Consider the following 23709-nt stretch of genomic DNA (forward strand, 5'->3'; position numbering starts at 1 on the left):
CTTCAACAAAAGGCACCAAGGGAGCAGCCAACACATCAACCACCTCAACATGTTCAAACGCGAAGCCTCAAGCCTCGAGTGCTCAACCGAAAGAGAGGCAGGAGTTTCAACAAAAAGCTCGGCCTACCCCAAAGCCCTCGACGTCATCAGGGATTGGGCTCTGAAGACCCTCAGGGGAAGCAACCTTGTCATCAGCCGCATCCGGCAGAAGAGGAGCAAGATCAGAGCAACTTTCAAGATGTAGGCGAAAGGCGTCGAGGCCCGGAGGAGACGAGTCACAGGGGCGGCGGACAGGCGAGAAAGGGCCGAAGGACTCCAAGAGCACAGGGTCTCTCATCCTAGCATCCGAAGCTCGGGCAGGGGCACACCCAACACCACATGTGGAAGCTTCTTCCGCACGCTCCCAGCTTCCGACAGCACGCGCAAGCCACAACTTGATTGCAGCAGCCTCGTCCCGCAGCGGCCGAGTAACCTCCTCGATGCGGTCCGCAACAAGCTGGAGGAGCTCCATTCGCAGGGAAGCAAATTGGGCCTGCAAGTCGGAGTCCTGGACGGCGGCATTGTCAAAGGCATCCCCGCCAACTCCAGGTGGGGAAGATGGTAGCACCGATGCACATGGCGGCGAATGACGCACAACCTCGGCCCAGCTCCGAGACTAGGTTGGTCGAGGAGAACCAACAGTAGGAGAGCAGCTTTGCGAGGTAGGAGAGGGGCCGGCCGCAGAGCGACGGCGGCAGTTGTGCTCCCGATGACCCGGACGACGACAGCGAATGCAACGGAAGGGTTCCCGATAGGTGCCGACATGGTGGCCACGCTCAAGGCAGCGGAAGCACCGCCCGCGAGCCCACCTCTTGAAGGCGAGGCTCCGCTCCAAAGCTTCCCCCCACGGAGATGGCGACGGCAAGGCTCGGCCAGAGCGACGACCCACATGCTGCCAGCACTCCTCTTCACGCGGGCGCGCGTCAACAGCAGGGGGCGCATGGGGCGAAGCGCAGGGCAGCTGCGTGTTCGTCGCTGGAGCAGGGGGGCTTCGGGAGCAGGAGAGGAGCAGCCTCTGCTCGGAGGAGAAGACCGTCGGCCTGAACGGGGAGGGCGGAAGGGCGCCTGGCGGCGGTGGCGGATGAAGAGGAGCAGGGGGCTCGGCAGCCATAGCGCCAGGCCTTCGAGGACGACGACCGTCGCGAGGCCCAGCCTGGCAAGGGGAGGCGAAGGAGGCCGAGCGACGAGGGCGAGGGCGGAGAGGCGGCCTCGCCGAGCTCGGCTGAAGCGGCGGCGGATCCCGCCCAGGCACCGGCGAAGGGGCCCGGCTCCCGCAGCACCGGCAATAGCAGCGCAGGCCAGCAGGAGGGGCGGAGGGAGAGCAGAGCGGGGATCCTCGATCTGGTAGGCGCGGAGGCAGGGGAGGCCCAGGGAGGGAGATCAGGGCGGCGGCGGCCCGCACGCGCCCGTCGCCTCCATGGTCGCGAGAGCAGGTTTGAGGTCGTCACTCTTCGCCAATCTGTCTTTACCGATGATTGCCAATTTGCCATAGAGCAAAGGTTCATAATAGTGCGCCAGTGGAGCCAGGGAGAATGGAAAACAGCAGCAGACGTAAACATCAGGCAAGCTCGCGCACTGATAAGGGCAAGTAAACGCCTGGAGTCAAGAGGATGGAAGAGAGCACATATCACCCGTCCATTAAGCTAAAACTGCACTTCTTCTTGCCTCCACATTTTTTTTTCAAAGTTCTTGCCCTCCACTCGGCCTTATCCAACACACTGACTGAAACCATGATAATTGCTCTCGATCCCAAACACCTTTCGGTATGATCTCCCCGAGTACTATCTCCCCGCGGTATCTTCACAAATCTTCACTACCTGTTCCTTTCTCGAATGTGCGCCCTTTCCTGTACACCAAAGGATGCATCAACAAGTGATACTTCTGGTCAGTATTAGTAGGGAAAGGTCAGATTTGTTTCGAGGAACCGGTAAGAGAAATGTTGCCAGGTCAGGTAATCTTGCATGCAGTAAGTATTCATGGAAATTGACTTGTCAAAAGATTATAGCTGGCAGACGTGAGTGAAACGTCATAGTGTGAAGTGTGAACCTACCACTTCTTTCTTTGTGGTGACTACGACTGCAAGGAACAAAACAAAATGGGAGCAAGATCTTTCTGTGCCCTCATGCGGTTCATGGTTTCCTTTTTTTTGGGAAAAATGATCTTTCATGATTAAACCACCATTGATGCTTTATACAGTCAGGGCACAACTCTTGAGCTCTGGTTTCCGTGCAAGTTTCACCAGAAAACCATGCAGACACTCCAGTTTTCAAAGAAGACACAAATCAAGAAATTGCGCATACCTTTGCTTGGCCTTTCTCTTGTGCTGCTGATCTCCTTTGCCTCTCCCACCAGCTCCTGCACGGAGCAGGAGCAGCGCTCCCTTCTCCAGTTCCTAGCGGGGCTCTCACAGCATGGTGGTCTCGTTGCCTCATGGAAGAATAGCATGGATTGCTGTGAGTGGGAAGGGATCACCTGCAGCCCAAACAGGACGGTCACCAATATCTCGCTGGCTTCAAGGCGCCTTGAAGGGCGTCTCTCTCTGTCTCTTGGGAACCTCACTGGACTGCAGCACCTCAACCTCTCTCACAACTCGCTGTCTGGTGGTTTGCCATGGGAACTGGTGTCATCCAGCAGTATCCTTGTCATCGACCTTAGCTTCAACCGTCTGGATGGAGAACTGCATGAGGTGGCATCTTCAACCCCTTCTCGGCCTTTGCAGGTACTGAATATCTCGAGCAACTTATTTACAGGACGGTTTCCATCCACCACATGGGAGGTCATGAACAATCTGGTTGCCCTCAACGCCAGCAACAACAGCTTCACTGGGAACATACCAGCTCATATCTGCAACAGCTCGCCATCGTTTGTTATGCTTGAGCTTTGTCTCAACCATTTCAGTGGCAGCATCCCTCCAGGATTTGGTAATTGCTCCATGCTGAAAGTGCTCAAGGCCGGCCACAACAACCTCAGTGGGGGACTCCCAGGTGATATATTCAATGCTACCGCACTAGAGTACCTCTCTTTTCCTAACAATGATTTACATGGGGTACTTGATGGTGCACGCATAATCAACCTCCGAAATCTGGCTACCCTTGATCTTGGAGAGAATGGCTTCAGTGGCCATATTCCATATTCTGTAGGTGAGCTCAAGAAATTGCAGGAGCTCCACTTGGACCACAACAACATGTCAGGAGAGCTTCCATCAGCTCTGAGCAACTGCACAGATCTTATAACAATTGACCTTAAGAGCAACCATTTCAGTGGAATCCTTGCCAAGGTCAATTTCTCCAATCTGCCCAATCTGAAAACATTAGACCTTCTTTTTTTTTTTTGCGAATTGAAAACTCCATTAATCAAGCAGCGATATTACAATCGTTTTGGCAGAGTGCCATTACATGAAACGGACCCGACATGGGCCAAACTTGCGATCTAGCCTGACTACGACCCATATTTGCCAAAGTATGGCTAACAATATTCTGTTCACGACTAATAGAGACAATCTCCATATTATTTCTTGATGACAGAAGCTGCTTGATCTCCTGCACTAGACCGGTATAAGGAGACCGATCCAGGCCCTCAGCACATATTAACTTGACAGCCACCGCACAGTCCATTTCTACCTTACATGGCAGATTAGACCACCTCAGACCCATCTCCACTCCTTCTCTACATGCTTCGAGTTCTGCTTCAAGCGGATCGCGGCAAGAGCTCTGGAAATTGCATGCCGAAACGATGACATGGCCAGCGTCATCGCGCAAGATCATCCCTGGACCTCCTGTCCCATCTGCCTGACAGTACGACCCATCCACATTCAGTTTCACATAACCATCTGGGGGTTTCTTCCACTTCTTTACAGTCTTCTCCTTCATATTCATCTTCCTTCCTGATGTATTAGCCTTCCTCTCCCATACCACCACTGATTTTCCTTTTGTTGGATCAGCGTCAGGAAAATGTTTGATCACTAGGATAGACTCCAGGTAGCTACACAGGAAACGTCTTGAAACCTCGATGGATGGCACCGGCTTGTGATGGATTACTTCATTTCGGCAGTACCATATGCGCCAAAGTGTCATTAGGATCATGACACGTTGTACCTCCGTCTTCCCATCCAGCATGTGCAGTAGCCATTCATGGTCAGACGACTTCATTTCCTTCACATTCGGCAGACTCCATACTTCCTCCATTGCTTGCCATAAACTCCTCGCCATGGGGCACCTACAAAATATGTGGAAAGTGTTCTCGCATTCCACCCCACAGATGGTACAAGTATTAGATATCTCCATATTGCGTTTACATTTATTCTCCCAAGTAGGCAGGGAATTTGTAGCTAGCTTCCAGGCAAAAACGCGCACCTTAGGGGGGGGCAGGGCACCCCCAAATTGCCTTCCAAATGGCCCTTCGACCATTCGGTGCCCTGCTCGTGGCGCCTATATAAGGCCGGTTCAGCTCTTCCATGCCGAGCCAGTACGCACTTTTGACAGTAAAAACTCCATTTGCACTTGGCGCCCATGCCAACACATCCTCCATGCGCCGAGCACACAGCTTGATCTGCATGATCGCTTCAACGTCTACTTGGTGAAAGTGCTTTCGAAGTAGCTGCACATTCCATGTACCCTGCTCCGTGATGAGGCCTGCAACACGGTGAATACGACAGTTATTTTGCACAGAGATTGGCCTATAAGAGTGAGGCCTAGGAATCCATGGGTCACGCCATATCCGGATTTTTTCTCCATTACCAACACGCCAAAGGAGCCCCTTCTTTAGAAGTTCTAATCCGTGCTGAACTCCCTGCCAGGCTGGCGATGCATTGCCTGAGAATACTGTGTCCTGAAGCTCTCCATTTGAAAAGTATCTCGCCTTCATGACTCTTGCACACAGGCTGTTCGGCTTGGTCAGAAGCCTCCAAGCTTGTCTTGCTAGAAGAGCCTGGTTGAAAACTCGGAAGTCACGGAACCCCAGCCCTCCTTTCGCCTTTGGTAAGGTAATTTTTTCCCAGGACAACCAGTGAGTTTTCCTTCGGCCGTTGCTTGCACCCCACCAGTAATTACGGACCATGCGCTTGAGGTCATCACATACAGCCTGGGACGGGAAGCCATCTCCCCAGACAAGCATTCGTTTCAGTAGCTTCTCTTGCAGACTTTGAAAACGGCCCTTGTGCATTCTGCCATGTGGGGTCGGGAGACCTAGATATTTATCCTCAACAATTCCAGAAAACATTAGACCTTCTATACAACAACTTTTCTGGCACAATTCCAGAAAGTATATACTCTTGCAGCAATCTCATTGCCCTGCGGCTATCTGGCAACAAATTAAAGGGACAGCTTTCACCAAGGATAGTTGGTCTGAAGTACCTCACCTTCTTGTCAATTGCTGATAATTCTTTTAGAAACATAGCAAATGCACTTTGGATCCTTAAGGGCTGCAAGAACCTTACCGCCCTATTTCTTGGGGAGAATTTCAGGGGAGAGCTGATGCCAGAGGATGACATACTTGATGGTTTTGAGAATCTTCAGGTTCTCGCAATGAATGAGTGCTCATTATTGGGAAAAATACCTCATTGGTTATCAAAGATGACAAACTTGGAAGTGTTATTTTTATCAGGAAATCAATTTACTGGACCGATACCTCACTGGATCAGCAGACTAAACCTCCTCTACTATCTAGACATAAGAAACAACAGCCTCACCGGGGGAATTCCAACAGCACTGATGGATATGCAAATGCTGAAGTCAGAAAAGACTGAAGCACATTTGGACCCAATGGTCTTTGAGCTAGCTGTTTATACAGGATCACGTCAATACCGTGTACCCACTGCATTCCCTAAAGTGCTGGATCTAAGCAACAATAAATTCACTGGTGAGATACCCCTGGAGATTGGTCAGTTGAAAGCTCTCTTTTCAGTTAATTTCAGCTCCAACGACTTGACAGGGCATATACCAGAATCAATATGCAATCTCACAAACTTGCAGGTGCTAGACTTGTCCAGCAACAATCTCACAGGTGACATCCCAGCTGCACTGAACATCCTAAACTTCCTTTCAGCATTCAATGTTTCGAACAATGACCTAGAAGGGCCTATTCCATCAGGGGGGCAGTTTAATACATTTCAGAATTCTAGTTTGGAAGGGAATCCAAAGCTGTGTGGCTCTATGCTCACTCACAAATGTGGTTCAGCTTCAGTGCCTTCATCATACACAAAACATTGAGATAAGAAGGATCTTTTTGCAATCGCATTTGGTGTATTCATTGAAGGCATTGCTGCTCTTTTGTTGCTGGGGCGTTTCATTGTTTCAATCAGGACAAAGGGCACTACAACAAAAGATAGAATGGATAATAACCAAGATGCTGAATCAATTCCATTCTACTCTAGTTCAGAGGAAATATTACTGGTGATGCGGGTGCCACAAACCAACGGAGAAGAAAACGAGCTCAAATTTGCTGACATCTTGAAAGCTACGAAGAACTTTGACAAGGCGAACATCATTGGATGTGGAGGTTATGGATTAGTCTACAAGGCAGAGCTAAATAATGGCTCCAAGCTGGCAATCAAAAAGCTCAATGGTGAAATGTGTTTGATGGGAAGGGAGTTCAGTGCAGAGGTTGATGTACTCTCCATGGCACAACATGAAAATATTGTACCACTCTGGGGTTACTGCATCCAGGGAAACTCAAGGCTCCTCCTATATTCCTACATGGAGAATGGTAGCCTGGATGATTGGCTCCATAACAGGGATGATGATGCTAGCTCATTTCTTGACTGGCCAATGCGGCTTAAGATCGCACAAGGAGCAGGCCTGGGCCTCTCATATATCCAAGATGACTGCAAGCCCCATATTGTCCACCGTGACATCAAATCCAGCAACATCCTACTGGACAAAGAATTTAAAGCTTATGTTGCCGATTTTGGGCTAGCCAGATTGCTCCTTCCCAAGTCCGAACCAAACTCATGTCACAACTGAGCTGGTCGGCACTATGGGTTACATTCCCCCCGAGTATGGGCAAGCATGGGTCGCAACATTGAGAGGTGATATATACAGTTTTGGAGTAGTCCTGCTTGAGCTGCTCACAGGGAGGCGACCTGTTCCAGTACTGTCTACATCAGAAGAACTTGTCCCATGGGTCGTACAGATGAGCTCTGAAGGTAGACAGATTGAGGTCCTGGACCCAACACTTCGAGGAACAGGGTATGAAGAACAAATGCTGAAGGTGCTCGAAACCGCTTGCAAGTGTGTTGATCATGATCAATTCAGGAGGTCCGCTATCATGGAAATAGTCTCCTGTCTCGCCAGTGTAGACGCTGACCAGCAGATTTAAAGATAAGTGAAGATACGATGAACTACATGTGATAGATAATCTTGTATTTTTGTGCCTGGCGTACTTGTGACATTTTCAGTTTCTATGTGCTTCCACTTGTTTGCTTCTGATCGGTTGATTTGAGAAAAGTTCCACAAGCATGGGAAAAAGTATAAACATAAGAAACGATCGTATTATTTTCCCAGTGTACTATGTGCTTCCACTTGTTTGCTTCTGATCGGTTGATTTGAGAAACCACCAGAGCTTTTTCTTTTATGTTGAAAAAACCAGAGTTGGAGCCTCGGAGGTGATACAACAAATGTTTGGTTGGTCCAAGCGTTCAATGGAATGGCATGAGAAATTCTGAATGTAATAGGACTAGTCGACTACCATGTTTTAAATGTATAACAACAGGAATGGTGATCAGAAGCACCTACGTACCATGTCAATGCATTCACATGGCCTGAAAACCGGGGCCTCGCATTCAAGATCGCCCTCTGGCGTATACAAGTACTCGTGAAAACGCGTCCAAAGCCTGATTTACGAGCTTGACCCAGCTTCTCTAGAGCTGCGGCCGTGGTCCAAGAAACGACATTCGGGTCGGCATTTCGCCGAACGACCTGAGGACGTCCGATGGGTAGATTCCAGCGGCGAGCACGTGGAGGAGGAGGCACTTCCGGGCTTGCGGCGAGAGCGTTGGAGCTGCGACCTACGGGAGGCTGGAAGCGAGCGTGCGGCGGAGTTCCGTGGCATAAGAGGAGGAGGCACTTCCGGGCTTCCGGCGAGAGCGGTGGAGTTGCGACTCGCCGGCACCGAAGAGCAGACGGGGGTGGAGACTGGAAAGGCTTTTCTGGTTTTCCGCTTTGCTATGATATGGGCCATTCATCACCTACGGGGTAGCGGCCTAGCTTCAGCTAGACCTCCTCACGGAAGAAAATACTTTTAAAGTTTCTCAAAAAAAGCTCAAAAACTTTAAAGTTCCTCAAAAAAAATCAAATAAGTATAATAAAAAAATTGTAAACTGTTTATTAAATTATATAATACTCCCTCCGATCCATATTACTTAATCCTAAAATGGATGTATCTACATTAAAATGTGTCTAGATACATCTATATTAACATCATATGAATCGAAAGGAGTACAAATTTTCAGATAATAATATTCCATAGAAAATATCTTCCACCATTCAAGAGAGTATATTTTGTATTTATTGAAAAAAAAAAAACTCACTCCAATAACTCATGACGGAATTCCGTGAACATTCACTTATTTATGTTGAATTCAATTTTCCTCCTTTTCTTCTATCAGATTGCCTCATAATATCAGTGGACAAACAAACATGCTATATGACCATTTCTTTTGTAAAATAGCATCAATACACGTTTTGAGTTTTGATATCTTTAGTAAATTTTTGGCACTTCAGTAAAATTTCTACAGCCATTATTTGACGAAGATAACTCATGTTCCGATTAGGAATGGGATTATGATGGAAGGACAAATTCTTCTGTGATTGTAGGTGGTTAGGACATAGTATGATAGAACCATTTTGAGGAAGATGGCCAACTGAGACTCAATTGATCGGAGGAGATAAATCAAATTACATTTGTCTTAAGAGGTGGCAAGTGGTAGTTATCCATGATAATCAAAGACCGGCCACGACATACGAAGGAGAACGGCGGGAGTGTCCTACTAATATCAGCAATCGAAAGGCCTCATCAATGGGAGTTACCCGTAAAAAGATGGGAGTTGTGAGGGTGCACGAGGTTGGAACACGTGAAAGGTATATACCACTATGGCACTATGTGATGCCGCCTTCGATGATGTCGAGCGGGCTTGCATTTGCACACATTTAAAAGTTTGTATAATTCCACCTTTCTTCATGTTCTGATCATGAGAACATAGTTTTTTATTGTAATAAATGGGAATGTTTTTCTAGAAACAAATGAGGATGCTCTTTGGGGATCCCCTTGGAACCAACTCATCGAAGTCCATTAAATTCATAGCAAAACATCCGCGTTGTTGAAATGGCATATCCAACACTAATAATGACCGAGGATTCGGAGCACAAATGGTTCTACAAGCGAGCTAACACATATTAGTCTCGGACAATGATTAAGCTTGATGATTGGTCGCCTCTACACAAAAGGTTTATGAAAATACAATGTATTTAAGTCCTTATTTAGCATTTATTGAGTTGTATGGAATCGTACTAACAAGAGGAATTAAAGTTTGCATGGAGTGGGGATCAATAACCTACATAGTGATGTATGTTAAGAAACAATCTCTACAATGCAATGTTTCTTTCGGGGAGCGCTAGGAATCGGTTTCCGATTTTTAGCTTCACATCGGACCACTCCCGCGCCCTTCGATCATTCCTATATGGAGCGATCATTCCTATATGGAGCGTAGGATGGACGGCCCATTTAAAACAAGCATGCACATTAGTTTGCCCGATTTCTTCTCCCTAATAAGTACCCACGTAAATCACGCCAGATCATCTGTTGCTGCTTCAGTGTTTAGGAAATTAATTATTGTAGCCAATTTAGATCATGCGTTATGCTTCCATAGGAAAGGAAATCTTGTTTCAAATTTTCATAGAGGTTGCTTCTCATGTCTTGCAATTGGACGATGTTTTGATCTGTAATAGAGATTTGTGTCTCGCAAACTTATTTGTTCAGAACAGTGCAAGGTACGAAGCTGGAAGAACCCATATAGTTGATAGAAACACACTAGTATATTTAAGTTTGAAGCATGTCTCATAGAACATTGAAACACTGATTTGAACTCTTATTAGCTCTTGATTTTAAGAAACAAAAGTTTCCGATGATGTGCAAATCTGATTTCCCAAGCAACAAACGGGTTTCCAATGGGAATCAAATCTGCTTCCGGCGCAACTCAAATTTTCTTCGGCATGAAAGACACTTCGTTTTCTTTGCTTTTTTTTTTCTTGTTTCCGTGGACAAAGAATTTGCTTCTATGTTAAAAAAAATCTTGCTTTGAATTAATAAAAGTTTGAGTCTTGTGTCACATGGTATACAGCTGCTTCGAAGGCATCAATGCAGTAGCATAGTGCTTCGAATCACAAATAAATATATTTCCATCAACAAAAATAATTACATTTCCCTGTTACATATGCTTCATAGGAATGAGGCACTCCCTCTGATTCAAAATATTTTTCCAAGAATGTATGTATCTAAACAAATTTTAGTATAGATACATCCACTTTTAGACAATTATTTTTAACTGAAGGTAGTATGTGCTTCCGGCAAAAATAAAATGTGCTACAAACTAATAGGATTGTGCTTCCGTGGAAAAAAAGTTCAGTTTGCTTCTGTATGGCACGAACCATTAAGCCGCTTCCTTCGGCGTGCACGATCATGGCACTGTTACCATGCTAGGATAGCAGGATGTGGTCACCCTAATGGGGCACCATGCCAATATGATTTTCCGACGGTGTCCGTAGTTCATCGCAGCGTCGGTGCTTCAAACAGTAGACGCTGATCAGCATAAACCCACTCTGCATCTCCTTGGTCACCACCACAACTCTATGCGGCAATCTGTTTGTAGGAAGCATAATATAATATATGTAGAAGCAGACAAATTTGAAATTATACAAACAATGTACAAACTTCATCGATCATAACATAATACTTTACACAAGAAAGCATGGACGTACAAGAAGTACATGTAAACATGAAAAAAAAAATTTTCCCTGGAAAAGATCTATAAAGTAGCAGACACAATATATGACCACAAATTAGTTATCTGATACCGCTTGAAAAATGGAGACCAAATTGTAGCTAATACCTTCTCCTCTGGTCGCGTAGCCATCGAAGAGACCGAAACGGTCACCATGCGAGGTGGAAGCAGCTTCCGGCGCTGAGGTTCGTCCGGATTGAGCAACCTAGATCTCCTACTGCACCGGCCGGTAGTCAATGAAACCGGAAAAGCCGCATGCCTGCTGCTGGCGCGCGAGAAAAACCAGCCACGCTCGCCGGTGCAGACCTTGAAAAATGAAGCGTGGTGAGAGATTCGGGCGAGGGGAGGAGAGCTGGGGACGAACGGGAAGCAGGGCGACGAGGACGGGAGAGTCGCTCGGCGGCGTTCTCGCAACGATTTGGGAGGCATTATGGGAGGCAACGAATAAATGCAGGCATTAACTGCCAGTGATTTCCGGATTTGAATGGGCAAAAACATGTCTCAGTTAGAGCATCCCCACTCGTTGGCGCTCCCCACATCCAAATCCGGCGAAATTTTCGTCCGGATTGAATCAATTTTTGGCATGGGGGGCAGTATATTTCCAGTCGTGTGCTCCCCAAGCGGCGTTTCTCGGGAAAAAAGAGGATGGCCCGGGGAGTCCGGACGAAAGAGGAGACACGTGGGCGTGGGCGTGGGCGGTTGGTTTTGCTCCATCCGGAGTCCCCGAGCGCTCCCCGGGGGCCCGGGGATGGCGTGGGATCGCCGGATGAATTTAGGCCCAAATCCGGACGAAATCGAGGAACCGGGGGCGCGACTGGGCCGGATTTCGCCGTCCGGATGTAAAAAACGGCTCGTGGGGGGCTTCTCGGGGAGACGAGTGGAGATGCTCTTAACGTGTGAAAGAAAGGAATGGGAGCGGTCCGATGAAAAGCAAAATTGTCGTGGTTGGAGAGGTCCGACGAAACGAGTCCCATCGGCCTCCGTTGTTTAGTGTTTACCGTTTCTTGTAATGATTTTAGCATCATGCATGCATGTGAGTTGCTCGGCATACTCCATCTCTCCACTCAAAGTTGAACCTGAGTGAGGGAATAAAAGGTGACTCCCCACTTTACCTGGTGCTGACCGCTCATTTCCCCCCTACACCTCTCTCGACCCGCTACAGTATCTGCCCCCTCTCTCCTCCTTGTCGGGCCTCTCCCTCCTCCTCTCCGCCGGAATAGCCGGCCGGAGATGGAGGGGAGATGGCGCCGGAGTAGTTTTTAGGTTTAGTTTCTTAGTTTTCGGCGGTTTTCCGGTTCTTTGGAGTAGGGTTCAAGATCTTATGGATCAGATCTTGAACATCCTGTACTCGTGGCTTCGTCTTCTCGAGCTCCGGTGGCCGGAGACGGTGAGATCTGCCACCCCAGGGATCTCCATGTATAAGATCCACAACTATTACCCCTGGATCTGCGCTGCTCGGCTTCCATCTCTTCCTCATCTGGCCGGCCGTGGAGGCGAGGAGAAGAGGGAGGATGGTGCCAGTACCTGCGCATCTGGAGGTACGCAGGGGTCTCCTTCAAGCCTGGCGTGTCGACGCTGCGTCAGGCCAGCGACGGTGGCAGGCTCCGCTGTTCTTCCATGGTGGAAGACAGAGGGATCTGCTCCTCCGGCGCGCCCCTGCTTCAATAAGCGTCTTCGCCATCTCTGCTTCGGTGGTCTGCTTCATCTCCATCTCCTCTTGGCCGGCCTTGGTGGCAAGGGAGAGGAGAGGAGGTCTGTGGCTGCGACGACCCTGCAGAGGCGGTGCTCGAGGTGTCTGGAGCATGCAACCTCGGCAGCAGTCTCCAAGCGTCGGCTTGTTTCGGCCGTCGCTATCTTCGGCCATAGGGTTGGCCCTGCTGCGCTCGGACTTCGTTCGAGCTTTCTCCTCCATTGTTGGAGGATCTTCTTCGACTACGGCGTGGCGACGAGCGTTGCTCCGTCCTCAAGTGGTTTCGTCCCCGGGGATGGAAGTGACGGCGATGTCGGAGAGTCAGCAACTGTCGGTTTCGGACTCGATCGCGTTTCAACGCGTCTCTGCAGGGTGCTTAGTGCAAAAAATAGGGACTTGGTTGTAATTTTGCTTTTCCTTGAGGTCCTCTATGTAACTTTGCTCCCATCGACGGATTAATGCATGCTCCAGGTCCTTCGGGGCCTATCTTGTTCAAAAAAAAGTGAGGGAATAAAAAAAAAGATCTATTTCCGTGAATCCAGTAAGCCAGAACTTATCTTCGCTAGCTTAACCTATATGCTACTCTTAGGTTTGTGGTGAACCTTGTACATTTGATGATTACCTCAAGGAGTTTGTCAAGGTATGGAGATCGCCTCAAGATCTACCAACAATGCTAGACCTCATACTTTATGGCGAGCTCAAGGGAGAGGCACGGTAAGTCCGCGTGACCGTTGTGGACTTTGTGCCATGACCGCGAAAAGAGCGTGTAGTTATAGGAACCAAGGGAATATCACTGTGTGCTCTCTTCGTCATCTTTGGTAAATTTTGTTCCCCCCTTTACTTGAGATTAGATTGCTTCTATCTTACTTGTTAGTGCAATCTTTTCATATAGGATGGCTCACCTTGTTTTACTTTAAGAGAACATTATTTATCCCTAGAACTTACTAATTCAATTAAATTGTATACTCATCAACTTTGGTAAATTTTGTTCCTGCCTTTACTTGAGATTAGATTGCTTTTATCTTACTTGTTAGTGTAATCTTTTCATATAGGATGACTCACCTTGTTTTACTTTAAGAGAACATTATTTATCCCTAGAACCTACTAAATCAATTAAATTTTATACTCATCATCTTTGGTAAATTTTGTTCAGAATTCAGAAGGTGGCCCCAAAGCGTCACGGTCCGTGGTCCATAAAAATGCGCCAGTGGAGCCAGGGAGAATGAAAAATAGCATCAGATGTAAACATCAGGCAAAGCTTGCGTCATAAGGGCAAGTAAACGCCTCAGGTCAAGAGGATGGAGGAGAGCACAGATCATCCACCCACCCACCCACCCTGTCCATTAAGCTAGAAAACTGAACTTCTTCTTGCCCTCCACTTTGCCTTGTCTGCACGCTAACAGCGACGACTGCTCATGCTCAAGATTTTTTTTCTCAAATGATGATTGTTCTAGATCAAAAAATGCCTTTCGGTATGATCTAGGCGTGTACCATATCCCCATATTATCTTCACAAATCTTCACCAACTGTTTCTTTCTCAAATGCGCGCCTTTTCCTGTTCCTTCAAATCTTCACCAACTGTTTCTTTTTCGAATGGCGGCCTTTCCTATTTCTTCAAATCTTCACCAACTGTTTGTTTCTTTCCTCGCATGCGCGCCTTTCCTGTTTACCAAAGGATGCATTAACAAGTGATGTTTTTAGTCAGTATTAGTGGAAAAGATAAGATTTGTCCAGTAAGAGAAGGAATGTCAGGTTGCAGTAAAAACCCGATATAACTGAGTTGATAACGAGTGGGTGACTACAATGCAATATTTTGTACGGTTAGTTTTCATAAGATTGGGAAATTGACTTGTCAGTAGATTATAGCAAGCAGCCACGAGTGAAACGTCATAGTGTGAACCCACCACTTTTTTCTTTGTGCTGATTACGACTGCAAAGAACAAAACAAAATGGAACCAAGATCTTTCTTCTGACGCTGTTTCGTGATTAGACCACCATTGATACTTTCTCCGGTCAAGGCACAATTTAAGCTCTGGTTTCCATGCTAGTTTCACAAGAAAACCATGCAGCCACTCCATTTTTCCAACAAGACACACAACAAGATATTGCGCATACCCTCCTTTGGTGTTGCTCTTGTGCTGCTGATCTGCTTGGCCTCTCCTACCAGTTCCTGCACGGAGCAGGAGAAGCACTCCCTTCTCCAGTTCCTGCACGAGCTCTCACAACATGGTGGCCTTGCCACCTCATGGCGTAATGGCACAGATTGCTGCAACTGGGAAGGGATCACCTGCAGACAAGATGGGACGGTCAGCGATGTCGTGCTGGTTTCAAAGGGCCTTGAGGGGCACATCTCGGAGTCCCTTGGAAACCTCAGCGGGCTGCAGCACCTTAACCTCTCCCACAACTCGCTGTCTGGTCGCCTGCCGCTGGGATTGGTGTCGTCCAGCAACATCACCATCCTTGATGTCAGCTTTAACCAGCTCAATGGAACACTCCAAGAGCTGCTACCTTCAACCCCTGCCCGGCCTCTGCAGGTACTGAACATCTCAAGCAACTTATTTGCAGGACAGTTTCCATCCACCACATGGAAAGCAATGGAGAATCTGATAGCCCTCAATGCAAGCAATAACAGCTTTACTGGGTCGATACCAGCTGATGTCTGCAACACCTCATCATCCCTCACCATGCTTGATCTGTGTTTTAACCAGTTAAGTGGCAACATCCCCCCAGGAATTGGTAATTGCTCCAGGCTGAGAGTGCTCAGAGGGGGCTACAACAAACTCAGTGGAACTCTCCCAGATGACCTCTTCGATGCTACCTTATTGGAGCACCTGTCTTTTCCTAACAATGATTTACATGGAGGTCTTGATAGCACACGCATGACCAACCTCAGAAATCTCGTAACCCTGGATCTTGGAGGGAACAAATTTGGTGGCAAGATTCCAGACTTTATAGGTCAGCTCAGGAAATTGAAGGAGCTGCATTTGAACAACAACAACATATCAGGGGAGCTGCCATCAGCTCTGAGCAATTGCACGAATCTGGTAACAATTGACCTCAAGAGCAACAATTTCAGTGGAGAACTTAAAAAGGTCAATTTCTCCAACCTGCCAAGTCTAAGAACTTTAGATATTTACTTCAACCACTTCAATGGCACAGTTCCAGAAAGCATATACTCTTGCAGCAATCTGACTGCACTGCGGATATCTACCAACAAATTAGATGGGCAGCTTTCACCAAGAATAAGCGATCTAAAGTACCTCACCTTCCTATCACTTGCTACAAACTCTTTCACAAACATCACAAATGCACTTCACATCCTTAAGAGCTGCAGGAACCTTACCACTCTGCTTATCGGCGATAACTTCAAGGGAGAGATCATGCCAGAGGATGACATAGCTGATGGCTTTGAGAATCTTAAGGTTTTGGACATCGAAGATTGCCAATTATTGGGAAAAATACCTCTATGGATATCAAGGCTCGCAAACTTGGAGATGTTACTATTAAATAGCAATCAACTAACTGGACCAATACCAAGCTGGATCAACTCCCTAAGCCATCTCTTCTTTATGGATGTTTCAAACAACAGTCTTGCAGGTGAAATTCCATTAACCTTGATGGAGATGCCAATGCTGAAGTCAATTGAAAACGCAACACACTGGGACCCAGGGGTCTTTGAGCTGCCTGTTTACAATGGTCCAGCACTTCAATACCGTGTTGTTACATCTTTCCCAACAGTGTTGAATCTAAGCCACAACTATTTCACAGGTGTGATTCCCCCAGAGATTGGCCAGTTGAAAGAGCTTATTGTACTTGATTTCAGTTTCAATAAGTTATCTGGACAGATCCCACAATCAATTTGCAACCTCACAAACCTGCAAGTGCTAGAGTTGTCCAGAAACAATCTCACAGGTGATATCCCAGCTGCATTGAATAGCCTGAACTTCCTTTCAGCATTCAATGTTTCGAATAATAACCTAGAAGGGCCTATTCCATCTGGAGGCCAGTTTAGTACATTTCAGAATTCTAGTTTTGATGGGAATCCAAACCTTTGTGGTTCTATGCTCACTCATAAATGTGGTTCAGCTTCAATACCTCCGTCATACACAAAACATCGAAATAAGAAGGCTGTTTTTGCAATTGCATTTAGCGTGTTCTTTGGAGGCATCGCTTTTCTTTTTTTGCTGGTGCGTCTCCTTGTCTCAATGGGGATGAAGGGTTTCACAACAAAACAAGGAAGGGGGAATAATGAAGATGTTGAAGAAACTTCCTTCAACTCCAGTTCAGAGCAATCAGTAGTGGTGATGCAGATGGCACAAGGAAAGGGAGAAGAAAACAAGCTCAAATTGGCTGACATTTTGAAAGCTGTGAACAACTTTGACAAGGCGAACATCATTGGATGTGGAGGTTATGGATTAGTCTACAAGGCAGAGCTACATAATGGATCTAAGCTGGCAATCAAAAAGCTCAACGGTGAAATGTGTCTCATGGAAAGGGAGTTCATTGCAGAAGTGGATGCACTGACCATGGCACAGCATGAAAATCTTGTACCATTGTGGGGTTACTGCATCCAGGGAAACTCAAGGCTCCTCATATATTCCTACATGGAGAATGGAAGCCTGGATGATCGGCTCCATAACAGGGATGATGATGCTAGCTCATTTCTTGACTGGCCAGTGAGGCTCAAGATCGCACTAGGAGCAAGCCTGGGAATTTCTTATATCCATAATGACTGCAAGCCTCATATTGTCCACCGTGACATCAAATCCAGCAACATCCTACTGGACAAAGAATTTAAAGCTTATGTTGCAGATTTCGGGCTATCCAGATTGATCCTTCCCAACCAAACTCATGTCACAACCGAGCTGGTTGGCACTATGGGTTACATTCCTCCCGAGTATGGGCAAGCATGGGTTGCTACGTTGAGAGGTGATATATACAGTTTTGGAGTAGTCCTACTTGAGCTGCTCACAGGAAAGCGACCTGTTACAGTCATGGCTACATCAAAAGAACTTGTCCCATGGGTTCTGCAGATGATGTCTGAGGGTAAACAGATTGAGGTCCTGGATCCAACGCTTCGAGGAACAGGGTATGAAGAGCAAATGCTGAAGGTGCTCGAAACCGCTTGCAAATGTGTTGATCATGATCAATTCCGGAGGCCCGCTATCATGGAAGTAGTTTCCTGCCTGGCCAGTATAGGTGCTGATCTGCAGACATAAAACCATCCAAGATTGGATGAATCCCACATGATAGATAGCATTTACGTTTGGTGCACAGGGTATGTAGTTTTCTCAGCTTCATAGAAGTACTTGTGACTAGCCTTACATTTTTTTCCTTGTATAGTGCCTAACATATTGTCATTTTGAACTTAATATACGTATTAGAAAGCTTTTTTCTAGTTCATCTTTCTTTCCAATGTATCTTGGGAGTATTATATAAGCTTCAAAACCGTGGGGAAAAGAATAAACAAGTGGAATGGTTGTCTTGTATTCTGAGATAAAGAGTGAAATTGGTTTCCACTCAAGTGCAGATACAGCATGCTGTCATCGTTTTGGAGGTACTAAAAACCACCAGGGTTGGAGTTGGTTTAGTAGACACTACAGATGCTTGGTCCAAGCATGGAAACGAATGGAATGATAGACTGAGGATGCAATACAGCTAAGGTGTTTGGAATGCCATAAACTCACCGTGCATAAGTTATCGACAGTATACCACCACTAGTGATGCAGATAGCAATGGGGATCAGAGGTACACATCATGTAGTATGCAGAATCTCGCACGGTGAAGAAACCACGGACCTCGCGTTGTAGTATGCAGAATCTCCCACCGGCACATAGAGGCACACACCAGCATGAATCATGATCGACGTGATAACCTTAGCTCCTTGACGACCACGGTCGGCCGTGCAAGCAACGACAACCGGGTCGGCATTTCGCCGAACAGCCTGACCGCAGCGCGCTGCTGCCTAGACGGCAGCGTGTCGTTATACCCAGGGCCGCTCTTATAAGAGTTAAGACCCGCATCGCGGCGGAGGGATAGCCGCCGGCGCGCAGTTGGCGGAAGCGAGGGTGGAAGCAATGGCACGTCGCGCGTACTGTGGCGGGAGAGGAGAAGGCAGTTCCCACGAGATCGCTGGAGGTTTTCGGGGAGGGATGGCCATAGAGCAGAGCTGCGGAAGGCCGTGGGAAGGGAATGCTCCTGCCTTCTCTCCATCTCTTCAGAATGGATGTTGGGCTTGACAATTTACGCCTTGGGCCTGAACCGGCCGACAGCGGACATGGTCATTCTGGATGGGCTTGGCGCGTTATACCAACTCGAAAAAAAATTCCCCATTCTGGGATCTGGACAAGCAGCTACTGTATCACACTAGGTGGCCATGCAGGCACTCCATCCATGCCAAGGTGGCAGACAACCAACGCTAGATTAGATTTGAGGAGAAAAATGAACCAACTACTCCCAAAACGAAATGAAAAATATCTTCATGGAGTATTAAAAAGAGAAGATATTATTGCCCACTTAGACACTAAACCAAGAATGCACATAACCCACTAAACACCATTTGTGTTAGTTTAGAAATAGAAAACCATTGGCCTATCCTCAGGGAGAAAAAAAAAAGGCATAACCACCGTAAGCACAGATAGAAAGGAAACTAAGTAGAACCATGTACAAAAGAAAATAACTCGGTCCATGTGAAATGCAACAAAGAATGAGCTAGAAATAACTATCGGCAAATGGCCACCACTAACTACAATAGCACTCGAGAATTCCTGCCATGCCATATGGGCATCTATAACGGAGCTAACCGTTTGCAATCCGTGCAGTCGAAAAATGCGTCTTATCCAGCCCAGCGGCCCGACGCATAGTAACCAAACCGTTAGCGGAGATGCAAATGCGGCGTATATTTGTGCTTTGGATGTGTCTCCGCGCTATGCGGTCGCGCCGCATGACCGCTCGTTTTTCCCACGAGCCCACCTGGCAGCGACCTAGAGGCCTGTTTCAACGCATCGCTTCCGCGGCCGTCGCTTCGGCAGTCTTCGCTTCCGTATGTGCAACACAACCTTCACCATCAATGGCGCCGCTTCATCTTCCACGCGCACTGGCCGGCGGCGGCTGGACTTCTGTGCCACCAACAATGGCATCGTGTCTCGCGCGCACCCCGACCTTTAAAAGGCGACCAACATAGTCCCTACCATCGCCCACACCACCGAAACCTCCGCTCCCACCCTCACCTCCTCGCACCGCCGCATCCATGGGGAAGAAGAAGCACGACTCTGAGGCGTCCGGTAACGGCGTCAAGAAGGAGACGCGGCTGAAACGGGTGCCGCTCCCCGTCGATATGGCGCATGTGATGCACGCAAAATGGGTGATGTGCAACCGCTGGGGGGGGGGGGGCGTCCACCTTCCTGGCGGCGGCAGGCGGCTCAGCTATTGTAACATCCCAAAACTTAGGACAAACGCGAATTATTTCCTAGACTAAGAAATGAGTAAATAAAAATGAAGATTACAACATGAATTATTTCCTAGACTAAGTTCTTCTAAAAATCTTCACTTGATCATCCTTTACTCTTGATCCAATTGAAACCTGCAAGATACACAAGGAGAGAACAATTATTGTCCAGTAACAAGTGGCAATGCCACTTGAACAAGAAAAGAATGAGAATTAGGGAGATAAGCTCAGGCAGGGGGATCAAGTCCCAACCAGAGCCAAAGCATATGGCAACAGATCTTTTCCCATGACTCACCACCATGGTGAAACATGGAGAGGACACCACATCACACAACCAAGCTTGTGCTATCGACCAAGCAAGCCATGCTGGCATGCTATAAATAGCACAGTAAACAGTAGATAGGGATGAAACCTCCAGGAACATCAGTTCATCAGAAAGAACACAACAACAACCTCACAGTCATCCAGTTCATTCATCCCAAACCAAACCAAACCAAACCAGCAAGAAATCATGGTGACTTAAATCAAGAACAACTAGGAGCTAGGAGGAGAAGGGCTAGTTGATCAAGATCAACCAGCAAAGCTTCTTCATCAACCAAACAATTCATCTAGGAGTTGGAGAAAGGTATAACTAATACCTGGAGAGGACCCAGAGGATCCAATCCATCATAAGCATGCACATACACACACATGGTGTGGAGCAGATGCTCCATAAGAATTTGTCATAACTTGGTATAGACCAAGTGATGCTGGCAAGAGAGAGGCCAAACCAATACTCGTTAATCCAGCAGATGGACATGCATAAGTAAACCAATATACTCATCCTATCCAAAGAATCCACATAAAACTAGTCTTAGTGACCAACTGAATCACCTAGCATCACCTAGTTTCCAAAACCATCAGAAATATCTATTTTTCTTCAAAGGATACCATAGGGCATTCATTTACATGATTCCCAGCTGTGGATATCACTATTTTCATAAAAACCAACCAGATACCCTACTTTGTTGTGCAACCAGTGACAGTAGCAGGCTACTGAGGTAGTAGTAGGCTACTGAGGTCACAAAACAAGCAAGCAAGCAAGCAACCTAAGCCAGCAAGCAACACTGGCAAGCAAGCCATCATAACCTGAACAGGTTCAGACATGTATTTATTTCCAATACAACATGGAAATCAAATGAATGTCATCACTAACAACACATGGTTCATCAATTACAAGTGGCAGTAAACCACCACAAAGCAACAAATGTATAGGATTCAGTAAACCACAGAAGCATAACCAGTGATATAGCATGATAGTAACCAACATTAGAGTATAGAAATAGCACAGATGTGTCACTGGTATAGAACCAGTAGCACCACAAGACACAGGTACAAGAATAGCATACTCCAGTAAGCATCACAGCTCACCAATTGGTGACAAGCAAGTACTGGGAGGCATAGCCAATGGATAATGCTTCAGACAAGCAACAGCTAGGACCAGCAGTATAGCAACATATTTAACCAGTAGCAATACAAGCTCCAAATGAAACCATGGGAGCAGATAGAGCCCAGTACAACCTAGCAACAACAATTGCATACATCAAATACAACATGCCATTTAGAGCAACAACAACAGTAGCTTAGCAACACAAGCATGGACATGGCATGGCCAGTAATGGGCTGCATATGGCCAGATCAAGCGAGAGGGACTAGAAAAAGCAGAGAGGTGAGAGGAGAGGGAAGTGAGGATCTTACCGTGCGCCTGGGAGCAGAAGCTGCGGCATGGCGAGGCAGTGCTTGCGCGGCCGCATCAACTTCAAGCCCAGGGAAGACGCCGGTGTTACGCCGACGAGCTCCATCACCACCACAGGCACCGGCATGCCTGGAGACGGCGGCACAAGTGGCGCCACAACACCACCTGCGCCGACCCAAGCTCCAGGTAGCCAGCACATTGACGATGACGGCATCACCGCATATGGAGCCGTGGATCGACGAAGAACACCACAAGGGGTTACAACCCTAGATGCACAGGGGAGGCGATCCAGAGAGGGCGGCATCGTGCGTCAAATCGACATGGATAGGATTATAGAGCGTCGCAAGGGGAAGCGATTGCGCCCAACGGTGAGGCCACGGGTGGCCGGAGTTGGCCGGAACGTGGCGGCGGCTGCGGCTACGACGCGAATCGCCTGTGAGTCACGAGAGAGAGTTAGGGTTAGGGTTCGTGTGTGAGAGAGAGAGATCGGTTTGGGCCGGCCCTGTCTAGTTCAACCACTGCTGGGCTGACCAGTGGGACTATGTCAACACCCGGATTTTTAAGTCCAGATGCCTATTATGCCATTCCTCGCAATCCCAGGAATATTGTTTTTGCGAGACATAATAGATTGATATCACAACACATCATTCATTACAACACATAATCGTCTTACAACTAAAGGATCACAGGATCCAGTCTCATTACAATAATAGAAGTTCTATTGATTCATTACATAACACATAGCGGAAGCGAAATAGCGTAGTAGTAGTCCATCTATTCCACAGGCAACTGTTGACGTCGGGGAGTGATCCTAGTTGTCGTAGACGTCCCGCTATCCTTCTTCCAGGGTTCAGTACTCGTCTTCATAGTCTGGCCATTTGAATAGCCAGGGACACAGCCATGAGTACTTTAAAGTACTCGCAAACTAAATACTAATGTAAATACGATCAACTATAGTAAGGGGGTGCTAAGCTCTAGTTTCATTTGCATAAAGCCAGTTTTATTTCATAAGCATTTATAAACCAAAAACTCCTCGTTTTCCTATCTTAACTCAAGTGGGAACATTAGTGTCATTCCCACAACTCAGTTGTGATTCAAAGTCAATGTCACCTTTCAATTTCAAAACACAAGTCACCCTTCATATTTTTAGAAAAGTTATGATGACGGAACAGTATGGCCTTTCCAACTGTCCATGACCGCGGACGCGGCTATTCGAATAGGTTTACACTCTGCAGAGGTTGTACACTTGTGCCACAACAATTGCAATAGTTCGTCGAGGTAAGCTGGCCACGATTTATCGTACGCAAGTACGCGAACTACCAATCCTAACCTTTCATTTACATACCCTAGTATAGGCACCTCTCCCCATGAGCTTGGCCTCCCAAGGTGAAGACCAGAGACGGTCAGCCCCGGGAGGCGCACGGGGCTTGGGTCGGACATTCACCTCATTTCACGTCATTTCACATCATTCCTTTTGTTGTAGAGGCAACCTCCGGCATAACCCCGATGACGATTGTTTTTAGAGGGAACCCATACTAAGACACATAAATTTCCAGCTAAGCCTTACCCGTATCTGTGTATTGTGGGGGTACTTGTAAAATTGGAATGGTATCGCATCCGAACCCAACCATCAGTTTTGTAAAAATTCACCAAGTCATTCACAAGTCATATTCACCTTCAAAATCTTTCAATAGAATGACTCCTCATTCCAAGGTTTTCAAAGTCATTGGTTTTCACAAGTTCCCATCTAGAATAGTCACTTTGAATATTGAGCACTAGCAACTAGTCATGAAGGTGCTAAACAA

General features: G+C 47.1%; 1 protein-coding gene and 1 pseudogene across 1 annotated transcript; both read left to right on the forward strand.

Annotated features, from left to right (window-relative positions):
- Positions 1 to 2253: 2253 nt before the first annotated feature.
- On the forward strand, positions 2254 to 7417 carry LOC124691700 (annotated as a pseudogene).
- A 7368-nt stretch (positions 7418 to 14785) lies between these two features.
- On the forward strand, positions 14786 to 18217 carry LOC124691701 (tyrosine-sulfated glycopeptide receptor 1-like). The gene has a single exon (XM_047224975.1). The coding sequence runs from the start codon at positions 14786 to 14788 to the stop codon at positions 17939 to 17941; it is 3156 nt and encodes a 1051-aa protein (XP_047080931.1). The 3' UTR covers positions 17942 to 18217.
- Positions 18218 to 23709: the final 5492 nt, after the last annotated feature.

The sequence above is a fragment of the Lolium rigidum genome, chromosome 2 (assembly GCF_022539505.1).
Source record: "Lolium rigidum isolate FL_2022 chromosome 2, APGP_CSIRO_Lrig_0.1, whole genome shotgun sequence".
Lineage (NCBI taxonomy): Eukaryota > Viridiplantae > Streptophyta > Magnoliopsida > Poales > Poaceae > Lolium > Lolium rigidum.